The following is a 21,422-nucleotide window of genomic DNA, read 5'->3' on the forward strand; positions in this document are numbered from 1 at the left end:
TAATGTAGGAGTTGTCTCTCCAAGTTTGTGTTGCAAATCCCTTGACAGGCAGAATGCAGTTTGCTGTCCTCAGTGAGTAGTCACTTTCAGACAGAAATAATTTGCATAGGCACAACAAAAGTTCATATAACTTATTAATGACTTAACTGATAGTATTAGTTGTAAACTCATGTTTTTGAAAAATAATTTAGATTTTTGTAAGGCAGTGTTACCTAATGAACATCGTGAATTTAGTTTGGCCAAGCAAAGTGTGTGGATGACGACGACAATGATAGCAGCATGATGGCATTTTGTGGTACAGTATGAGAGATGGTAGCTATTAGATTACTCGGAGCAAATGGAGAAGGCAACAGTTGAATAAGATTCATATTGATATTATTCTACAGTTAAAAAAATGGGGGAGGGGATTTTTTTTCCCACCATGCACAAACTTTAGGGATTGATCATTGAGAGGGAACAAAATAGGCCTAACGAACTTATGGCCAGAAATGTGTGGTTTCTATGCTAGAAGCCATTTATTCAATCATACGTTCTTACAGTGTGTGCGGTCTAATACGCACTGTACCATGCAGCCACAGTTACAGTATGTGTTAAAAGTGGTTTCCATGTGCCTCACACATGTGTATACGCGTCGTAGCGTATTCTGCCTCCCACATTCACATCGGCCAGGCTGCATCCAAACAGTGCCAAAGGCAACATGAATACACTGTTCCATTGTCTCCGCATCTGGACTGGGCTCTGCCTACACAGTACTTTTCAGCTGGCCCCATAACCAGAAATCACGTAGGTTGAGATCTGGCGAACAAGTAGGCCATGCAACTGGACCCCTTCGACAGATTCATTGACCAGGGAAGACACAGTTGAAATGTGTCCAGACATTAATGGTGAAGTGGGCAGAGCACCATCCCGCAGCAGCCACTTTACCTTTTGAATCATCAATGGCACTTCTTCCAACAGGGTAGACAAAGGCACCCACAAGAAACACTGATAGTTCTAGCCTATTAGGTGATGGGAAGGATGACTGGTCCTAAAATACGGTTGCCAATTATCCTGGCCCACACATTCCGGGTGCACCAATGCTGATGATTCACTGTCACTGTACCATGAACATTCTGCATACTATCCCCCAGATGACTGTTATGGTAGTGGAAGATAACATTCTGCATAAAGGTGGCCTCTTCTTTGAATAGGATTGATGACACAAATGCTGGAATCGTGGGTGCCTGGTGAAGAAACCAGCCCTCCATGCATTGTAAGTGATAAAGGTAGTAACAGTTATGGAGAATGTTCCACACAGTCAACTGGCTTACCCTGTACTGGAACTGACACAACTTGCCATCCACAGTGTTAATCACATTTTCCTCCAGGTCTGGTGTTCGAATATTTGGGGTACGTCCTTCATGATTTTCTGCTTGCTGAAACGACCGTGTAGACAAATGGCGGAACATTGTTGCAATCATGTAAGATTGTGATGGTTGTCAGCGAGGATAGGTCTCCTGATACAACCTTGCTGCTCACTGTCCATTGCCATTTGCCTTTCCATAAGTAAACACCATGTTGGCAAGCTCTCGATCCAAATACAGAATCATTGTGTACAACGCTGTATCACGTCCACTACAAGGTGAGTCAGCAAGGGAAGTGAATTGGACACAACATTACCAATTACTATGGCAGGAGAGGGCAGTAGAGCATGATATATGAGGAACAGCGCCACCTTGTATGAGGAAACCATGCAATCTGTAAGTGTGGCTGCATGGCACAGTGCATATTAGACCGCAGTCTCTGTTACAGTTTATGATTGGAAATCGTACATTTCTGCACATAAGTTCATTAGACCTGTTTTGTTCCATATCCTCTCATCGATCAATCCCTAGAGTTTGTACACTGTGGAAAAAATCACCCTGTATAACCAACAAATATATTTTTCATATGCTGGAGGCAATAGTTTGACAAATATTGGCAAAATCATACATACAGGGTGTCCTAGAAAGAAAGGATAAAAGTCTGGATGCAATAAAGTGGTCATGTGCAACAAAACTGTGTTTGTGTGTGTGTGTGTTTGTGTGTGTGTGTGTGTGTGTGTGTGTGTGTGTGTGTGTGTGTGTGAGAGAGAGAGAGAGAGAGAGAGAGAGAGAGAGAGAGAGAGAGAGAGAGAGACTTGACTTCACAGAATGTAAGAATGTATTAACTTTTGACTCCACAGTTAGTGACACTGTTGGAATCTGTCGTGTCATACAATAATATGTGTGGATATAAAATGGAACAGTCGCATAAGTCTGATTGTGTAGGTAAATTAAATGACAGAGAAACTGCAGCTTCCCTTTCAGTAACCAGGTCAGTTAGTCAATCAGTTAGTTAGTTAGTTCCATATTTCATGGATCATTTTGCCCAATAAATCATAATGATGTGGGACGAGTCATTTTACATTCACATCACAAATTAATTTATAAATATGACCAAATTCTGAACATTTGTAAGTTTATTATTTCATTTTATTAATTTACTTTTCTAAATGTGCAGATATGAGTTAGTAATACCTACCCACCACCTTTTACACATTACAGTAACAGAAATTCTTCTACGAAATAGAACGAATTGCCAAGTAGAAAGTTTTTCAGTTTGTTTCCAAATTTTACTTAGTTGTCTGTCAGACATTTTATATCACTCAGTTAGTGATCACACATTTTTTTGTACCAAATTGTGCACCCCTTTTTTGCTAAAGACAACCTTAGTGTCGAGTAATGAACATAAGATTTCCTTTCGTTCCTTTTGAAATGTAGTCAATCACTTATGGCAATATGAGTGATTAAATATACTGTAAAGCAGTAGTCAGAACCCAACTCCTTTAACAGATGCCCACAAAATGGTTATGGGCAGGTAGGCTGCTAGATTTGTTAACGGTAGGTTAAAACAACATGCAGGTATTATCGAGATGCTTCAGAAACTCAAATATGAATCTCTGGACGGATTCTTTTCAAGGAACACTACTGAGAAAATTTAAAGAACAGGCATTTGAGGCTGCCTACAGAATGATTCTACTGCCAATAATGTACATTTCACTTGATGACCATGAAAATAAGATTAGAGAGTTTAGGGCTTATGCAGAGGCATATAAGACAATCTTTTTCCCCTGCTCTATTTGTGAGTGCAACAGGAAACGAAATAACTAGTAGTTTTACAGGGGACCCTTTCCCGCACACTGTACGGTGCCTTGCGGAGTGTATATGTAGGTGTAGATGTAGATATAGATGAGTGAGCACCACATATTATTCTTGCAGCACATTTCTGAGCAACAGAGACTTTCTTCCTTAAAGATGAGTTACCCCAGAACATTATAGCCTATGACATTATTGAATGAAAATATGCAAAATATACCAACTTACTGCTTTGTCTCTCCCCATGATTTGCAATGATTCTTTGTATAAGAATCCTTTAAAAAATCTACATTGAAGTCAGCACAGGCTATTAATTACTTGCTGCTGTCTGACAGAAAGCACAGTTAGAAATCCAGATTTCGCATAAACAGTTCAAAACTTCCCAGTGGGGATATACATGGTTACAATTAAAAGTGAACTGTTTTTCAGTATTAATTCACAAGCATACGCTTCTATTTGCCGATGACTATGAAACCTCGTTGTCTCAATATTTTTGAACTTGTATTCTGTCTTCATATATGGAATGAACTCCTCTTTTTCCCATATTAATTCTGCATGAGTAAGATGCTGGAGTGTATATGGAAGAGATTGCTTACAAAACACTTGTAAGACCTATACTAACTGTTGATTAAATGTATGACATGCATATGTAATTGGATTACTTCACTTTTACACATAGAAGGGCCATCTGTATAGCCATAGGTTTGCTTCCAATGTTAAGCATGTAACAGAAATTCGAAAAAATCTCAAAAAGCAAAAACTTCCTTAAGAAGTTCCAAGGACCAATTTATGTTGGAACTTACAGGTACTCAGCCATTGCGTTATACTTACAGGTACTCGGCCTTTGCGTTATATCCTTTGAGGCAAGCAGTCAGTTTCCTTCTGTTACACTGCAGAATGAAGTGAGGAGTTATCTTAATGGATGGTATAATTAAACTTATAGTAGTTTGTTGTAGTGTCTATAATTCCTTTAGAGACAAGTAATATCCTGTATACTTCATTTCTTCCATTATTTCAGTCAGCTGTCCTTGGAGTAGCTTAAGATGCCCACAGCGATTGAAAGGGCACTTGAGAAAACCTTATTTTAGTTTATTATGACTTATTAAAATTACAAACTATTTTATTGATGTAAAGGACGTGCCTAAAAACGGTAACATTAATTCTAAACTTATGCCATTTACTGACTGTACATTTTGATAATACAAGGAGAAATAAAATAAACAAAAAGACATGGTTTACATAAAATTTTATCCTTTTTTTTCCTTTCCAGCTTACTATCCAAGCCAGTCATCTGTGGTATCACTATTTTTAATAATAATAACAATAATAATCACCGGTATTATATCTGAGACGATAATATCATCTAACCAATGAGAGGTGAGAAAAGAGGTGATGTATTTCTGCATACGAGCAGCAAAGAAATTTATAACCTTGGTTGTTACAAATATTTAGCAGTTTCTTCCGAATATATTCCAATTTCTGGGATGGAGGTTAGTGTTTGATCTGAGAACAAAGCTTTTTTTCTGAATACACGGTGGGTTTCACACCTATATTGAAGTGAATGTGTGGCAGCATTCCTTTGGCTCTTGCTAGCAAACATGTTGTCTGCCTGCAGACCTTTCATTGGCTACATAGAACCATCAACTGACAAACCCTCTTTCATTCTCACCAAATCTCATGGTAAATGTTGACAACATTGCTGCATGAAACATATAAATATGTCTCTGGCCCGTACTTAACTTATACTGTCTCCTGCAGAAATGTATATTATTATTGAATATTTATCCCAGTTGTAAACTCAGTTCTGTTCTGATTACAACTGATATTCAGAGAGACTGCTGTTTAAACAAGATTAATATTCATAAAAAGCCGAGGTATGCAATAGACATTCCCATGGTTGGCAGCATGATGAAATTTGCTGCCCACACATCACTCCCATGGCCACTCAGCCAAGCGAGTGTCACCTTCTGAATTCTTCAAAACAAATTTGCACATGACCTCAGTTGCTAAAGCTTCATTTTCTAATGTAAGAGAACCTCCTATATTAATTGGTTACACAATGTAAAAACATTCACCTCAGCAGCAACAGCTAAATCTGCAATGTAAGACAACCCTGTATTTTTTTAAATGATGAGTTTGGGGAAAAAACATTTGATAATTGGGTAAATAAGGTAGTTTTGCCCATGTGTGTATTGGTTACCTCCAATGATACATTTGACCTAGCTTGTGACAACTCTGTGACTTGGACTTTGTGTAAACTCCCAATTTACAATAGCTTTAAAGGTGCATTATGATTGTGTGTAAACAGCATTAAGGCTACATCCCAATGTTTGTGGGATCCCAATTTCCAACTGTCCAGAGACATGGAATTAGAAAAAGAAAAGTGAAAATTGACATACTATTTGTTCTCGGTTGGTATCTGCATCTGCATTTGCTATTTTCCGTGAACAGTGCCTACACCATAAGCTACGCATTATCATGGGTGACAAGGCAAGAACACATACAAAATTTGCACACTCTCTCTTCATATCTCCATAACATGCAGCAGCCTGGCTGAAATGCAGCCAACCTCATTGCAATTTTTTTCCAACCTTCCTTAAAGAAACTGTGATTTACCCAATAGCATCTTATCTCAGTTGGTGGTCCTGCCAAAATCCTCATATCTAAGAGTTGCAGCACTGCAGGGGAAAATAAATTATTATGCATGAGTTTTCCCAAGTATTGGAGATTTCCCTTCTGATCAGTACACTACAAATAAAAGGAATTCAGTCCAGACAGACACCAGAATGTGACTGTGCCATGTACAGGGTGTTCCATTTATCAGATGACCACCTGTGCAGTGCAGTAGACGCCAGGCAGTGAGCACTCCATTTCCCATCGATCAGATGCCATGTTGCCCATCTACTGCTGCGGGACAATATGACTACATTTAAAATATAGGCAAATAAATTTTGTCTCCACTTATGTCATGTGAGGATATGCTGGAACAGCCTGCCATTATTTTCCACACATTTCTGGCATATGCACATGAAATTATTGATCACCGGATGTAATTGTCTCTGAGATATTGAATTAATTGATTCATGGATATTATCCTTGAGTTCCTCTATCGTGTGAAGAGTTGTTGTGTGCACTTTGTCCTTCAGTGCATCCCACAAATAAAAAGCGCACAGGAGTTAAATCAGGACTTCTAGCAGGCCAGATATTGTTACTAATCACTCTTTCATTGAACACATCATGAATTGCGTGCAAAGAAACATTGGCCATATGAGCCTTTACAGAATCCTGTTTAAAAAATGGTAAGCTTCATTCTCTTTCACTCAGTTAATTAAAAAACAGTTGTTAAATGTTTTGCACATTTCTTTCACTTTTAACTGTCATTAAAAAGAACTGGGCCTATTATTCTGTCCCCACTAACTGCACACCACACCCCTATTTTCTGACAGTGAGCGGGTCCCTCATGCAGGCCTATCTGCACTCAAGTGTTGACAGTTTTGGGAATTAACAAACCAGTGTAAATTGAACCAAGCCTCATCAGAAAACAGAATGAGGTAAGGATCCATTTCACCAGCATGCACTTGTTTTAAAACCCATTCACAAATCTTAACCCTGTGTGCAGGATCACTAGGTCAACGTTCTTATACTACTGATACTTTATAGGGCCTTAGCCCAAGCAGCTAGATACCCCTTTGTAGAGAGGTGCACGATATTTGTGTTTGCTGCAAAAGACGTCTAAAAGAAATTTTAGGGGAATTTTCCAGATGGTATGCAATGTCATCAAGACAAGCTTCTGTGAGCACTGTATGTTGTTGTTTATGCTTCTTGTCTTGAACACTTCCTGTTTCATGAAATTTATTCACTAATTTGTGGACAGCATCACAACTTGGAACTCGAACACCCGGAAACTTCTGTTAAAAGAATCTCCTAACAGTACAAGCAAACTCTGTATGCAAATATGAGTCATAAACAAACACTCATTGTGGGATTGAATAATTTGCTCTTGCCATTGTTGCGTTCGCCAACTTCACTGTTACACTGCTCTGGTGACGCTGACCGACAAGGCGCATATCTCCTTACGGCTTTCAGGGTAAAACCTACAAAAAAGGAGGAGCATAGTGCAGTCCTGAGGGACCCATTTGACCAGCAGGCGCGGTTTCCTTGGCTGGCCTGCAATACCTCAGGCAGGCAGTCATCAGATAAGTGGAACACCCTGTAGTTAGTTAAAGAGAAACTCAAATCTTACCTCTGCCTGCCCCCGTTAGCACGGACAAAATGTCTTGGCCACCACCCCGTCACAATGAGTTACAGTCAGACTGAAACAAATCTTTGTCTTTACATCCAGAACTCTTTTGCTGCATGATCAACAATCTGCAAATTGAAAAAGATGCCGCACCTATATTTATGTTATCCACATGTTAGATTTTCTTCTATGGCACTATATTCCATTTCATTACTGCCAATAAGTTGATGTTGACCCATACCCAAGAAGAAAGGTCAGAGGTTGCATCACTGGGTATTGCCTTTAAGTAGGTACTGTTTCATGAGATTAATTTTTGTTCTTTCCAAAATGCAAATTCAGACATTCTTCCCCACGTCTCAACAGGATGGGATAATGACTTCAACTTCCCAGGAAGTCATCTATATCTATCCTTTGCATCTATTATTATGATGTGCAATAAGTGGTGTTGCAATCATATCTCAGCAATCGTAAATTATTTCATTTCTTTATATAGTAATTGTCTATAAAAAAAGACTCGCAACCTTTGGTGTCTTTGCTGTGTCTTCCTTTTACTGGTTTCCCTTGACACATCACACAGAATTAATAAGAAGAATGTGTGCTGACTAGAAATTACAATTTCGGAATTTATCATCCATTTTTAGAATAATTTGAAATGCGGCCCATAAATGAAGGACAAGTTCCAAAGAAAGAATAATCCGTGGGACATCTGCAGGAACCTTTCTTGGGAACGGTTTCCATAGTTTTAGAGAAATGTTCTTCCATTGCTCATTTTGCTTGATCCTCCATGCAAATGTCATCATTTTTGTCCATAATGAAAATATAGGAATCACAACAGCAGTTTTATGTCAAATCATAATTTAAAGTTTGTTTTGTGATCACGTAATACTAATCATTGCTTAATGTACCTACCAAACACTGGAGGGATTTTAGGAAGGCAAAGTACAAAAAATCCTAATAAATGTGAAATTATTAAGAAATTTTCCATTGCTGTGTATTAACATGTTTGTATACCAGTCAGTTCTCAAGATATAGCAGAGATGCTGAGTTGCAGGCAGGCACAACAAAAAGACTGTCAGAAAGTGAGCTTTCAGTCAACGACGTCTTCGTTGTAAGTAGACTAAACACACACACACGACAAGACAAGATTGAGTCTAATCTCAGCAGCCACAGACAGTACTCATGTGTTGTGTATATAAATCTTGTCTATTTCTGACAAAGGCCTTGTTGGCGGGAAGCTCACTTTCTGACAGTTCTTTTGTTTGCCTATCCGTGACTGCATCTCTGCTACATGGTGAGTAGCAACTGTCCCTTTCCTGATATTGTTACATTCCGTCCTGTATTTTCCATTGTTTGGATTTGGTCAATTCTCGAGGAAATAAACATTTTGTGATGCATTTAGTGCTTATTAATAATAACAACTTGTCTTTTTTGATATGGACATGTGTTGTGTTATGACAATAGGGGAGGAAACGGTCGACAGTCTCAAGGCAGTTTACGTCGCCACAGAACACTGTATTAAGCTCACCATGTGTCTTGCTGTTCTCGAAGGAAGCTGTTGGGTGAATGTGGGCAAACTGCAAAATAAATTGTGCTCCGGGAATTGCTCTGGTGGACAATTCTGGTAAATTAGATAAAAAGAGGTGAAAGTGAAGGAAACCCAACAATATAGATAGGTGGAGGTTGGATGTACAAGTAGATGGGGGAGAATGGAATAGTATTCAAATGTGTAAATGCTCTGAAGTTTTTGGTCAGCAGTTTACTTCCATTTACAGTACTTCTGTAAATCAGTCACATTGTGCAGATACAAGGTGATCCTATTAATGAAACAATACCAAAGTCATTTGCATTATGAAATGCCAGAGCAAATCAGTAAGCTGCTGGAATAGTTTTATGCTCCAGCATTCATGAATTAGGCAGCTTTTTCCCGTGTCTGTTGAAAGGAAACTCATCTTTTTGAAAATGGTTCGCCTATCTTCCAGTTTTTTGTTTTTGGTTTGTGTGTGTGTTTTTATTTTGTTAATAAAATTGAAAATTCTTGTATTTTCACTGCAGGTACTGGAGTAAAAGTAGCTGTTTTTGATACTGGACTGGCCAAAACACATCCACACTTTCGGAAAATCAAAGAACGTACCAACTGGACTAATGAGAAGACCTTAGATGATGGCCTAGGTCATGGAACTTTTGTTGCTGGTGTAATTGCCTCAAGTCAAGATTGCCTGGGGTTTGCACCTGATTCTGAGTTACATGTTTTCAGAGTGTTTACAAACAATCAGGTATCAATATGGCTGCTTATTATATTAAGATAATGTTGACAGTGTTTTATTGTTCACATATTGTTGCATTGTCAATTTGCTGCTCCTCCTTCACCCTTATTTTTTATTTCTTGCCTTATTTGCGATTTAATTATCAGTAAGTCCATTGATTTACACTTTTCCCATTTGTTTATTGTACTGCCCTTATTTCCTCAACCTTTGCTGCTTTCAGATCTCAGTATTTGTAAATACTGCACAGCAAGAGTACTTATTAACGCTTAAATTCAGAAGTCACACTGAAAACATTATGTTAAGGCATGCATCTATTTAATGATCAGGTGTGCCTGTTTCAACTTTCTTTAGAAATTTAGTAAAACATTCTAATTTCTCTGTTAATAAGTTACAACCTTGTTTCATCTTGCTATTTATCTGTTGATAAGTTTCAACCATGTTTTCAGGTGTCCTATACATCTTGGTTTCTGGATGCTTTTAACTATGCAATTTTAAAAAAGATTAATGTGCTGAACCTTAGCATAGGTGGACCAGATTTCATGGACCACCCATTTGTTGATAAAGTGTGGGAACTCACTGCTAACAAAGTAATTATGGTTTCAGCCATTGGAAATGATGGACCATTGTATGGGTTAGTACTGACGTATTTTGTTGTCATTGTTATCTGCCTGGAGCCACTGGAAAAAGCAATGTACACTCCTGGAAATTGAAATAAGAACACCGTGAATTCATTGTCCCAGGAAGGGGAAACTTTATTGACACATTCCTGGGGTCAGATACATCACATGATCACACTGACAGAACCACAGGCACATAGACACAGGCAACAGAGCATGCACAATGTCGGCACTAGTGCAGTGTATATACACCTTTTGCAGCAATGCAGGCTGCTATTCTCCCATGGAGACGATCGTAGAGATGCTGGATGTAGTCCTGTGGAACGGCTTGCCATGCCATTTCCACCTGGCGCCTCAGTTGGACTAGCGTTCGTGCTGGACGTGCAGACCGCATGAGACGACGCTTCATCCAGTCCCAAACATGCTCAATGGAGGACAGATCTGGAGATCTTGCTGGCCAGGGTAGTTGACTTACACCTTCTAGAGCACGTTGGGTGGCACGGGAGACATGCGGACGTGCCTTGTCCTGTTGGAACAGCAAGTTCCCTTGCCGGTCTAGGAATGGTAGAACGATGGGTTCGATGATGGTTTGGATGTACCGTGCGCTATTCAGTGTCCCCTCGACGATCACCAGAGGTGTACGGCCAGTGTAGGAGATCGCTCCCCACACCATGATGCCGGGTGTTGGCCCTGTGTGCCTCGGTCGTATGCAGTCCTGATTGTGGCGCTCACCTGCACGGCGCCAAACACTCATACGACCATCATTGGCACCAAGACAGAAGCGACTCTCATCGCTGAAGATGACACGTCTCCATTGGTCCCTCCATTCACGCCTGTTGCGACACCCTGGAGGCGGGCTGCACGATGTTGGGGCGTGAGCGGAAGACGGGCTAACGGTGTGTGGGACCATAGCCCAGCTTCATGGAGACGGTTGCGAATGGTCCTCGCCGATACCCCAGGAGCAACAGTGTTCCTAATTTGCTGGGAAGTGGCGGTGCGGTCCCCTACGGCACTGCGTAGGATCCTACAGTCTTGGCGTGCATCCGTGCGTCGCTGCGGTCCGGTCCCAGGTCGATGGGCACGTGCACCTTCCGCCGACCACTGGCGACAACATCGATGTACTGTGGAGACCTCACGCCCCACGTGTTGAGCAATTCGGCAGTACGTCCACCCGGCCTCCCGCATGCCCACTATACGCCCTCGCTCAAAGTCTGTCAACTGCACATACGGTTCACGTCCACGCTGCAAGTATGGTGGGTCTGACACACCGCTGGCAATGTGTTCTTTTTTCCATTTCCAGGAGTGTATATGAAGAACTTTGTGAAAACATGAGAGTCTGCAATTATTTAGACAAATGCTCATTTTTACAACAAGAAAAGAAAATAATTAGCATAATGTATATGGTTGTTTCTTAGGCATTGATGGTACAAAATCCAGATTAAATGTGCATGCAAGGCATGATAAGATATCAGCTTAATGGTTCAAGTTCAGTGCAGTTTCCTTGATTTCATATGATTTTTGTGATCCCCGAAATCTTGTTGTGTGCTGGTGGAAAACATTCATGCTCTCTCTCTCTCTCTCTCTCTCTCTCTCTCTCTCTCTCTCTGAATATTTATGACTTGTATGTATACAGTATAAGTTTAAAGTGGAATGTTCCTCATAAAACTGCTTGTAGTAGAGACAGATGCTAGACTGATCTCCTTTGGGGGGGGGGGGGTGTCACGAACCTGGAGGTTGATTTGAATACCACAATGCTTAACTAGGCAATATCCTCCTGGAGTTGGTATGCCCTTACCTTACTCTGATTTTTGAACTGACTTACCCAAGGCAGTTATGGTGAGACCCACAGTTTAACGTGGATTAAACCACTGTTCAGCTTAGCATGTTTCATGTCAACAAACATTGCAAGAGATGGAAGAATAACTGTGACATAAAAAATTCTGTAACTGACTGGATTGAACTCCATACCTTCGGCTCCATGGTCTGACACTCACTCACTGAACCACTGAGGGAAAAAAATCTATGGAAATGTAACTGACACACACAAAAGAGGTAGCTTAGTGTAATAAGTACAAATTTTCCAAATTTTTTTCTGCTGATTGAATACCTTGTTCTAAGGAATTGTTTGAACATATATGACCATGATGTAATCATCCCCATCCCTACCCTGCCATCCCTGTCCCTCACCACACCAGCCTCCTCCTTACCCCCACCCGGTTGCCTCTCCCATAGTGCCCTGCTACTTGCAGTCTGGCTCTAGCTACCAGAGACTGCAGTGTGTGTGTGTGTGTGTGTGTGTGTGTGTGTGTGTGTGTGTGTGACAAAGGTCTTGTTGGCCAAAAGCTTACGCTTGAACAGTCTTTTTTGTTGTGCCTTTTTGCAACTCAGCATCTCACTCTATGGTGGGTAGCAACTATTCTTTTCAGTATGTTGTTACTCATTAGGTTTCACAGTTTGCTGTAATTCCACTACAAAAATGTTAAGATTGTTGAGTGAGTGAGACGTTTTGGAAGCTCAAGTGCAAGGAATAGCTCAGTAACTCTCGTCACTCGTTTTTCTTGGTTGGAGGATGATTATACTTCCCATCATCATTATGTTAAAAGTTGTAATCTGTCAAAGATCTAAAGTGAAGATCAAAAATAAATCTTGAAGCTTGGCCCATTTTTAATGTGCATTACTCTTGAAGCTACATCATTTACATGTGTGCCAATAACACGAGAAATGACCAGTTTCCTAGACCCTAAGTGGCCAGTCTCCAAAGTGTTAAAGGAACAATGAGGTTTCTCTCTGTCACATTTGACTTAAAGCCTACTTGATTGCCACACCAAAAAAAGTTGGAAGTACAGTCCCTAAAAGCACTAAATGTTTTAAAATGTATTAGCCACAGTTCACCAGGAGTGGGTTGAACCTGTTTGCTCCAGTCTTACAGAGCCTACATACAATCCCAGCTTTATTATGAGAGCACTGTACATGGATCGGCAAGACTGTCTTGTTTAAAAATTGTAGGTATGGTGCGCTACGAGGAAATTAGTCTGACCAGTAAGCCTTTAGGACCAAATCTTTTCTAAACATTTGCGCTGAAGCTAGTAAACTGCCACTTTACATTCACTGTCAACTCCTTATGGTGTGTCAAGCTTCTAAAATAATATTGACACCACTGACAGCTGCACTTCTACCATGGATCGACTGTAAGCAATGACAACTTTTGAAGTTTGGACAAAGGGCTGCCTCTTAGACTTAGGTGTGGTTCATATCACGTCTTCTTAAGAGGCCCAGAAGTATTTTAGATTTGACAAACTTTGAGGAGGAAAGCACTCCAGATACAACTTTTAAGTTCTTATTTTATAACATTTCAGGTAAGCACTACAAATTTTGTATAGTATACACTGATGGTCCAAGTCAAGGGAACTCTCTTGCCAGTCAGTCATTTTTTCCAGTCATGTCTTCAGGATTTGCCTTCAAAGTGAATACACTGCATTTAACACAGCACAAAATTGTATGTGCTATTCTGGAGGTATAGCAAAAATATGTTTTTGTTTCTCTTCTGTTCTGATTTTCTAAGCGCCATACAAGTATCATAGCAGATTTCAATAAGAACAGCAAAGACATGACTCTTACGTACACAACCCTGTATACCATCATAAACATCACCAACACTTGCAGCCACCCTGATTATTTCACTTACAGAATCTGTAATAACACCTGTTGATGTTATTAGGTTTCTCACTGTAATAAATAAACCACCACCATCAGTGTCCAACAGAACCTTGTGACAGCTGTCTGCTCCTCTCGTTGAATACAGCATGTAATTGATCATGGATGTTTTCTCTAACCATAGAAACCTACATGTACACAATGTAAGTAATCTGCTACCCAGGTGACACCTTGTGTATAGTGCACTGTCAAGGGAAGGAGCTTCATTCCCCCACTTTGCAGCAGGGGAGGGGGAGGGGGAGGGGGTGGTCAAGAAATCTACATTTGTGATTGTCATCGAATCATCCAAGCCTCTGATTTAAACTCTCCTCCAAACTGGAGCGATTTATTGTCAAGAAATACACATTTGATATTGTTACTGAATCATCAAGTCTCTGATTGAAGCCCTTCACCCACTTCCTATCCAAAGTCTAAGAATGACCTCTTGCCTGTATTCAAACAAATCTGATATTTAGAAAACAAAGCTAATGTGAACGTTACATAGCAATTAGAATATTATGTTTTCTGTTTGGTGTTTTGTTCATTAGCTCCAGTAAATTTATTGTTTTCTCACTTTTAGTATTATTTTCCAATCATTTTAATCATAATCAGACAAAGTTGTTAACCCATTGTGTGTTTCTGCTAGGACATTGAACAATCCTGCTGATCAGATGGATGTGATTGGTGTTGGTGGTATAAACTTTGAAGACCAGATAGCAAAATTTTCCTCTCGAGGAATGACAACTTGGGAATTACCACAAGGGTAATTATAAATATGCTACTTTCATATTTCTTCTTTTGAGAATTTATTGCCTTTCTTAGTATCTTTGTAAGCACTGAATGTGAAGATGAAGCAGTTGTAGAAAAAGGAATTAATCATGCGCCAACACTCCCAAGGTTAATTTCAATCAAGTATATGTATGAAAGTTATTCATAAAAATTAACTGCACCATACAATTTTTAGACATTGGACTGTAAATGTTAATTAAACTTTTTTTTTAGGTATGGACGTGTAAAACCAGACATTGTAACGTACGGATCAACTGTTCGTGGATCAAGCATCAAGGGTGGATGTCGCACTCTTTCAGGAACTAGTGTTGCCTCTCCAGTTGTAGCTGGAGCTGTAACGCTTCTCATGAGGTACTAACTCACTAGCAGTGTATTCATGTATTCTAATTGTGTGATATAGGAACAAACTGTTTTAAAAAGTGCAGCATATTGGGAAAAAGTATTCTATTAAGTGAGATACATTGCACATTTTCTGTTATGAAAACAGTCATATAAGTATAATAATTTAATACTCTCATTTGCATGGTTTCATTTGGCAAGTTATTCTATTGTGAAAGAAGAAGAAAGAAAAGAGTGCTTACAACCTTAAGGAAGTATACGTTGTTGCCTATTAGTGGTGAACTGTGTCATTTATGCAGTGACAATTTTTTTTAATTGATTAACTAATTACCACAGATTTGTTCCTGCATTCTGACAGAATGTGAATACAATGGAGCTCCTGCGCAGCCTGACAGAAAACAACATGCAAACATGTTTTGAGTTGTGGAAGGAATAAATGCAGCATTTGTACTGAGATGAGTCTTTCCAGCCGTATTCTTATTTTTGTGTGTTATTCCTCATATGTGACATTCTCGGATGGAACACAAGAGCACACGTTTAGTGACTGCTCATCTATTACCACTGAGCTGATCAGTTTGATTAAACTTGCCACAGTGAAAGGTCATTGTTCAATGTAAAAATAAATCACTTTTCAGTATGCCATAACAAATAGTTTCGTTGAAAGGTATTTATTGTTGGTGATAACTCACTGTCTCCATTTTGACAGCTACCGTCCATTTCAGACCAGTAAGTCCCTTCCATATGCTGTCTAGCCACTCGCAGTGATTGCATCTGCAGTGATGAGCAGTCCTATCCAAATTTGGCGGAGCATCTTGCTGAGGACTTCACAGACTGAAATAACCCCCCATGTCCAGAAACAGATCTCCTGCAACTTGTCTCCACAGTCACCCACCATACACACTGACTGGCCACAAAGGAATGCCCCTTCCACTCCCCTTTTGACTCACTAGATATCCAGGACTGATAGCAGTCATGGTGTGCTGGTATGCAAATCATTGTGTCATCCTTCTAGTGAGGCAAGCTATCCTATGCATAACATTGTTGATATTCCATTACATATACATATTGTTGATATCCAACTGATTCATGTTCTCAGTCTGAGTTTTGACAACCTCTTGTTGTGTTCTGAGATGAGAAATATCCTTCTGTGAGTGCACCAGTGGTGTTGTTTGCCACTATCACTGTTGGCTTGACTACTTACGATGTCATAGGGGCTAGTCAAGAACCATCACTTAAAAGCCAATAAATTTATTAAATTTCAAATTCATTAACCCTATCAATTTATCCAGTTATTTCACCCATCTATATATTCACCAAGTTATCTACTTTCTAAAGAAGGTTTAAGGATCAATTCTGTATTACATTAAGGATCAATTCTGTAATACAGAATTGATCCTTAAACCTTCTTTAGTTAGTAGATATCTTAGTCAATATATAGATGGGTGAAATAACTGGATAAATTGTTAGGGTTAATGAATTTGATGAAATCAGAGGATTTTCGTTTAAACAAAGTATATCTTTCTTGAATAATATTCACACCTTGCACATTGTGCAAGCCACTGTATGCTGCATGGCGGAGGGTACCAGTCATTTCATTTCCTGTTCTATTTGCAAATAGAGAGAAGGAAAAATGACCGTCTAAAAGCCTCAGCATGATCCCTAATTCCTTTTAACATATCCTGACGGTCTTTACGTGAAATGTACAATGATAGCAGTAGAATTGTTTTACAGTCAACTTCAAATGGTGGTTCTCTGAATTTTCTCAGTTGTGTCATGAAAAGAATGTCATCTTCCCTCAAGGGATTCCCATTTTAGTTCACGAAACATTTCAATAAAACTCGCTTGTTGATTGAACCTACCAGTACAAATCTATTGGCCCGCTTGTGAATTACTAAACAATTACACAATAATTAATATATATAGTGTGAGAAGAGTATCAAATGCAGAAACATTTTTGACCGAAGTTCATTTAACTGCACATTGAATCATTAAAATAAACAGCACACACTCAAAAGTCCAAAAGTACAGATTAACACTATTACTTGTGACATAAAGTAAAGTTTGTTGTGCACTGTGAAAATATGCGAAAAGTCCATCACTCATGAATATGAATATCAGGTGCAGCAAACAATTACAGTTTGCAGCTTCCTAAAATCCCGTAAACAAAGCTAAAGTTCATAAAGTTGCGATAAATCAGTCACCAAAAACACAGTCAAAAAATATAATCCAGTGAAACATTAATGTACATAACTCACATTCACAAGACTATTCCAAGTCCAATGAACTTAAAATAGAGGGTGTATCAAAAAGAATCAACTGACTTTTAAAGAAATCATAACTATTATGTTACTTGAGATTGTATCGTGAACAACGTACTGTTGGAAAGAGCAAACTCCCGAGTTTCACCTGGTTCCAGCTAGGTAGCAAGAGTGTGCGCCCACTTCAGTTCTAGTAAAAATGGTATCAGGATAACAAAGCATTTTGTGTTCTACGTTTTGCACACTGCAGATGAGTAATATCTCTTCAGCGTGACTTTCATACTAGGTGTGGTGTGAATCCTCTTACAGCACAGAGTATTAGACGATGGCATGAACAATGCCAAGAAACTGGTTGTTTGTATATAGACAAATCGCCAGGCTGCCCCCGAGTGTCTGACACACACGTCGAACACATCCGCCATAGTTTCAAGGAGTCCACAGAAATCCGTTTGCTGTGCAGCTCGACAGCACAACATACCCTCGATGTCCAACTGGTGTGTGTTGTGTCGATACAAAATTCTTCTACTGACACACATGAGGGTGACAAACAACAACCTGTAGAGTTCTGTAATTTCGTTCTTGGCAAGATGGAGGATGACAGTTTTCTTCCATGCTTAGTGTTTGGTGACAGGGTAACAGTCCATTTATATTGAAAGGTGAACCATCACAATCTGAGAATAAGGGGTACAGAACAACCACATGAAGTAGAACAACATGAGAGGGACTCTCCAAAATTTAATGTGTTTTGTGCAGTTTGACAGGAAAAGGTGTATGGTCAATTTTTCTTGGCCGAGAATACGTGTCTCGAAATACTTGAGAACTTTCTTTTCCCACAGTTGGAGACTGATTCGAACGACTTCATTTATCAACAGGATGGGGCACAGCCATGCGGGTATCTGAATGTGCATGAATTTTTAAATCAAAGGATTAGTGAACAATGGATCGGTCGCACTGGACCAAATGATTCAGCCATACATTACTGGCCTCCAAGGTCACTGGGCCTGACTGCATGTGATTATTTCTTGTGGGAGTTTATAAAAGATTCTGTTTATGTGCATCCATTACCATCAACAATGAATGAACTGAGACATCTCATAACAGCAGCTGTGGAAGCTGTAACTCAAGACATGCTCGCTGCAGTGTGGGAAGTATTTGAATACCGCTTTGACATATGCTGTGCCTCTCAAGGTGGGGGGCATATTAAATACCTACAAAGGGGTATGAAACAAACTATTAAACACCTATGAAAAGGTATGAAAAAATCTTATTTGAGTTTCCCAGTCATCAAAAGACAAAATTCATTATATATATTTATTAGTTTCAGAGATGTAGACATGCCAAATTGGAAAATTCTTTTTGATACATTTTGTGTATATCTCGTGCAGCTTCTAAGACACACAGCCGTCTTGACCACAGCACCGTGGCCACCAAGCAGCAAAAAATTACACAAGACCAAAGGCCCCCTGCGGGTTCGGGGGTTAGAATAGGCCCGCGGAATTCCTGCCTGTCGTAAGAGGCGACTAAAAGGAGTCTCAAACTTTTCGGCCTTACATGATGGTCCCCTGTTGGGTTTGACCTCCATCTCTCAAAATTTTCCGAAGAGCGAGCCGATTGGGGAAGGGCGCCTTACTTGGTGCATTGTGTCCATCTTGCTATCAGACCTTTCGCCAGCTTATACACCGTTGAACTGCAGTCCTGTCCGCTCTCCATCTCTTGGGCATGACTCTTTTTCTGCGTGCAGATAACACTTTGCACTGTGCAGTGCCTTTTTCTGCACCGACGGCGACCATGGACCACATGTTACCTAACATCCTGCACGGTAGCCAGTCTGTTGTGGTGGGGCCGCCATGTACCCTGTTGGTTGTAGCCCCCTGACAACACAGGGATCGCTCTACTGATGCCTGTGCCGTGAACTCCCCACGTATGCCAAGGAGTAGATGCCTATCCTCCTGGGGTATCGGGACTCCCGGCAACGGCCATCCTGCCAGGTGGCTCTTGCCGTGGCTGGGTGGCGCCCGTGGGGAGGGCCCTTGGTCGGAGTAGGTGGCATCAGGGCAGATGACCCGCAATGAAGCGTGGTACATCGTCTCTCGCTGGTGGCCAGCCGCCAGCAGTCTCTAAGCGTTCTCGGGCTCAGTTTAATGCTCAGAAGTACGATCCGAAAATGTTCCCCTCCCTGGCCACACCGTGGGAGGAACATAAGTCTCAGGATGGCAGTAGCAGTTATTCACCCCGCTTCTTAGTTTGTGCGAGGGTTGATGGCTAGTCTTTTCTCTCCACAAAGCCTCAGTTCTTCATCGAGCATTTAGAGGACAAGTTTGGGGAGGTGGAGGGCTTGTCAAAAATGTGCTCTGGGTCAGTCCTGATACAAATGGCATCCTCTGCCCAGTCACGACGGTTACTCGCTTGTGACAAGTTGGGGGATGTTGCCGTTACGATCACACCCCATAAGAGTTTAAATATGGTCCAGGGAGTTATTTACCATAGGGATCTTCTTTTGCAGTCTGATGAAGAGCTGCGCGCCAATTTAGAGTGCCGAGGTGTACATTTCGTCCGGCGCGTTCATCGGGGTCCAAAGGAAAATCAGATTGCTACCGGTGCCTTCATCTTGGCCTTCAAAGGGGATACATTACCGGAAAAAGTCAAGGTGATGGTCTACCGATGTGACGTTAAGCCCTATATCCCTCCCTCGATGCGGTACTTTAAGTGCTGGAAGTTCGGCCATATGTCTTCTCGCTGCACTTCCAGCCTCTCATGTCAAGATTGCGGACACCCATCACATCCCAATACTCCATGTGCCCCGCCTCCCATCTGTGTCAACTGCGGGGAGCAACATTCACCTTGCTCGCCAGACTGTCGAATTTTCCAGAAAGAGCGTAAAATCATGGAATACAAGACCCTGGACTGACTAACCTATACTGAGGCCAAGAGGAAATATGACCGACTCCATCCTGTGAGAATGACATCTTCCTACGCTGCTGCTACAACACCTGTGCTAGCCCCATCTGTTTCTCCAATTGTGGCCGGATCGACGAGTAGTAAAACTCCTCCTGCCCCCTCGCCAGTGGGGGGCTTTACCCACCGGGTTGCTCCTGCACCACCTACCTCAGGAGCAACACCATCCCACCCATCGGGGACGTCCGTCCCCACTTCTAAGCCGGAGAAGTGTCCAACTTCTTCGGCTTCTCACGCTCGCAAGGGGTCCCTTGGGTCCCTCCCTTCCCAGGTTTCCGCCAGCGAGAAGCCTGACGACCGACAATGGCGTAAGTGCCCGCAATCATCTGGTCGTAGGGCTTCACGATCCTCCTCCGTCCCGGACACTGAATCGGTGAAGCCCTCCCAGCTGGTGCGACCCAAGGAACGGCGTGAGAAACCCAAGAAGAGCTCTCAGCCCAAGGAACTCGCGGTGGCAGCCATCCCACCGCAACCTTCCAGCTCTGCGTCTGAGGATGCGGTGGAGATTCTGGCGTCCGCTGAGGACCTACATCTCGCCGGTCCATCAGACGCCATGGAAAGCACTATCACAGGTGCTAAATCGGAGGCAGCAGGTGACCCAGCGGCGTAATCTTCCTTCCCAGTCCCTTCAAGCCTTTCTCAGCCATGGACAACACCATCCTGCAGTGAAACTGCAGCGGTTTCTTCCACCATCTAGCTGAGCTCCGCCAACTTATCAGCCTTCACCCTTTCTTCTGCATTGCTCTGCAGGAAACTTGGTTTTTGGCAATGCGAACCCCCGCCGTCCGTGGCTATCGGGGTTATTATAAGAACCGGGCAGCTTATGAAAGGGTGTCTCATGGCGTCTACATCTATGTCCTGAACTCTCTTCACAGCGAGTCTGTACCTCTCCACACACCTTTAGAGGCTGTCGCTGTTCGGGTGTGGACGCCACAGGCTGTTACCGTCTGCAGTCTTTACCTTCCACTGGATGGTGATGTCGCGCAGCATGTCCTGGCTGCTCTGATAGCTCAATTGCCTCCACCTTTCCTGTTACTGGGCGACTTTAACGCCCATAACCATCTGTGGGGTGGGTCAGTGGCAACAGGTAGAGGCGCCATCGTTGAGCATTT

The 21,422-nt window shown here is 41.4% G+C and overlaps 1 protein-coding gene across 4 annotated transcripts in view; it reads left to right on the plus strand.

Annotated features, from left to right (window-relative positions):
- LOC126272877 (membrane-bound transcription factor site-1 protease-like) overlaps nucleotides 1–21,422 on the plus strand; it is a 129,684-nt gene that overhangs the window by 59,996 nt on the left and 48,266 nt on the right. For all 4 annotated transcript variants that reach the window (XM_049976102.1, XM_049976103.1, XM_049976105.1 and 1 more), the window contains exons 5-8: nucleotides 9,448–9,668; nucleotides 10,106–10,290; nucleotides 14,616–14,732; nucleotides 14,972–15,109. In XM_049976102.1, coding sequence (XP_049832059.1) covers nucleotides 9,448–9,668; nucleotides 10,106–10,290; nucleotides 14,616–14,732; nucleotides 14,972–15,109 — 661 coding nt within the window. The remainder of the gene's footprint in view (nucleotides 1–9,447; nucleotides 9,669–10,105; nucleotides 10,291–14,615; nucleotides 14,733–14,971; nucleotides 15,110–21,422) is intronic.

The sequence above is a fragment of the Schistocerca gregaria genome, chromosome 5, assembly GCF_023897955.1.
Source record: "Schistocerca gregaria isolate iqSchGreg1 chromosome 5, iqSchGreg1.2, whole genome shotgun sequence".
Classification (NCBI taxonomy): Eukaryota; Metazoa; Arthropoda; class Insecta; order Orthoptera; family Acrididae; genus Schistocerca; species Schistocerca gregaria.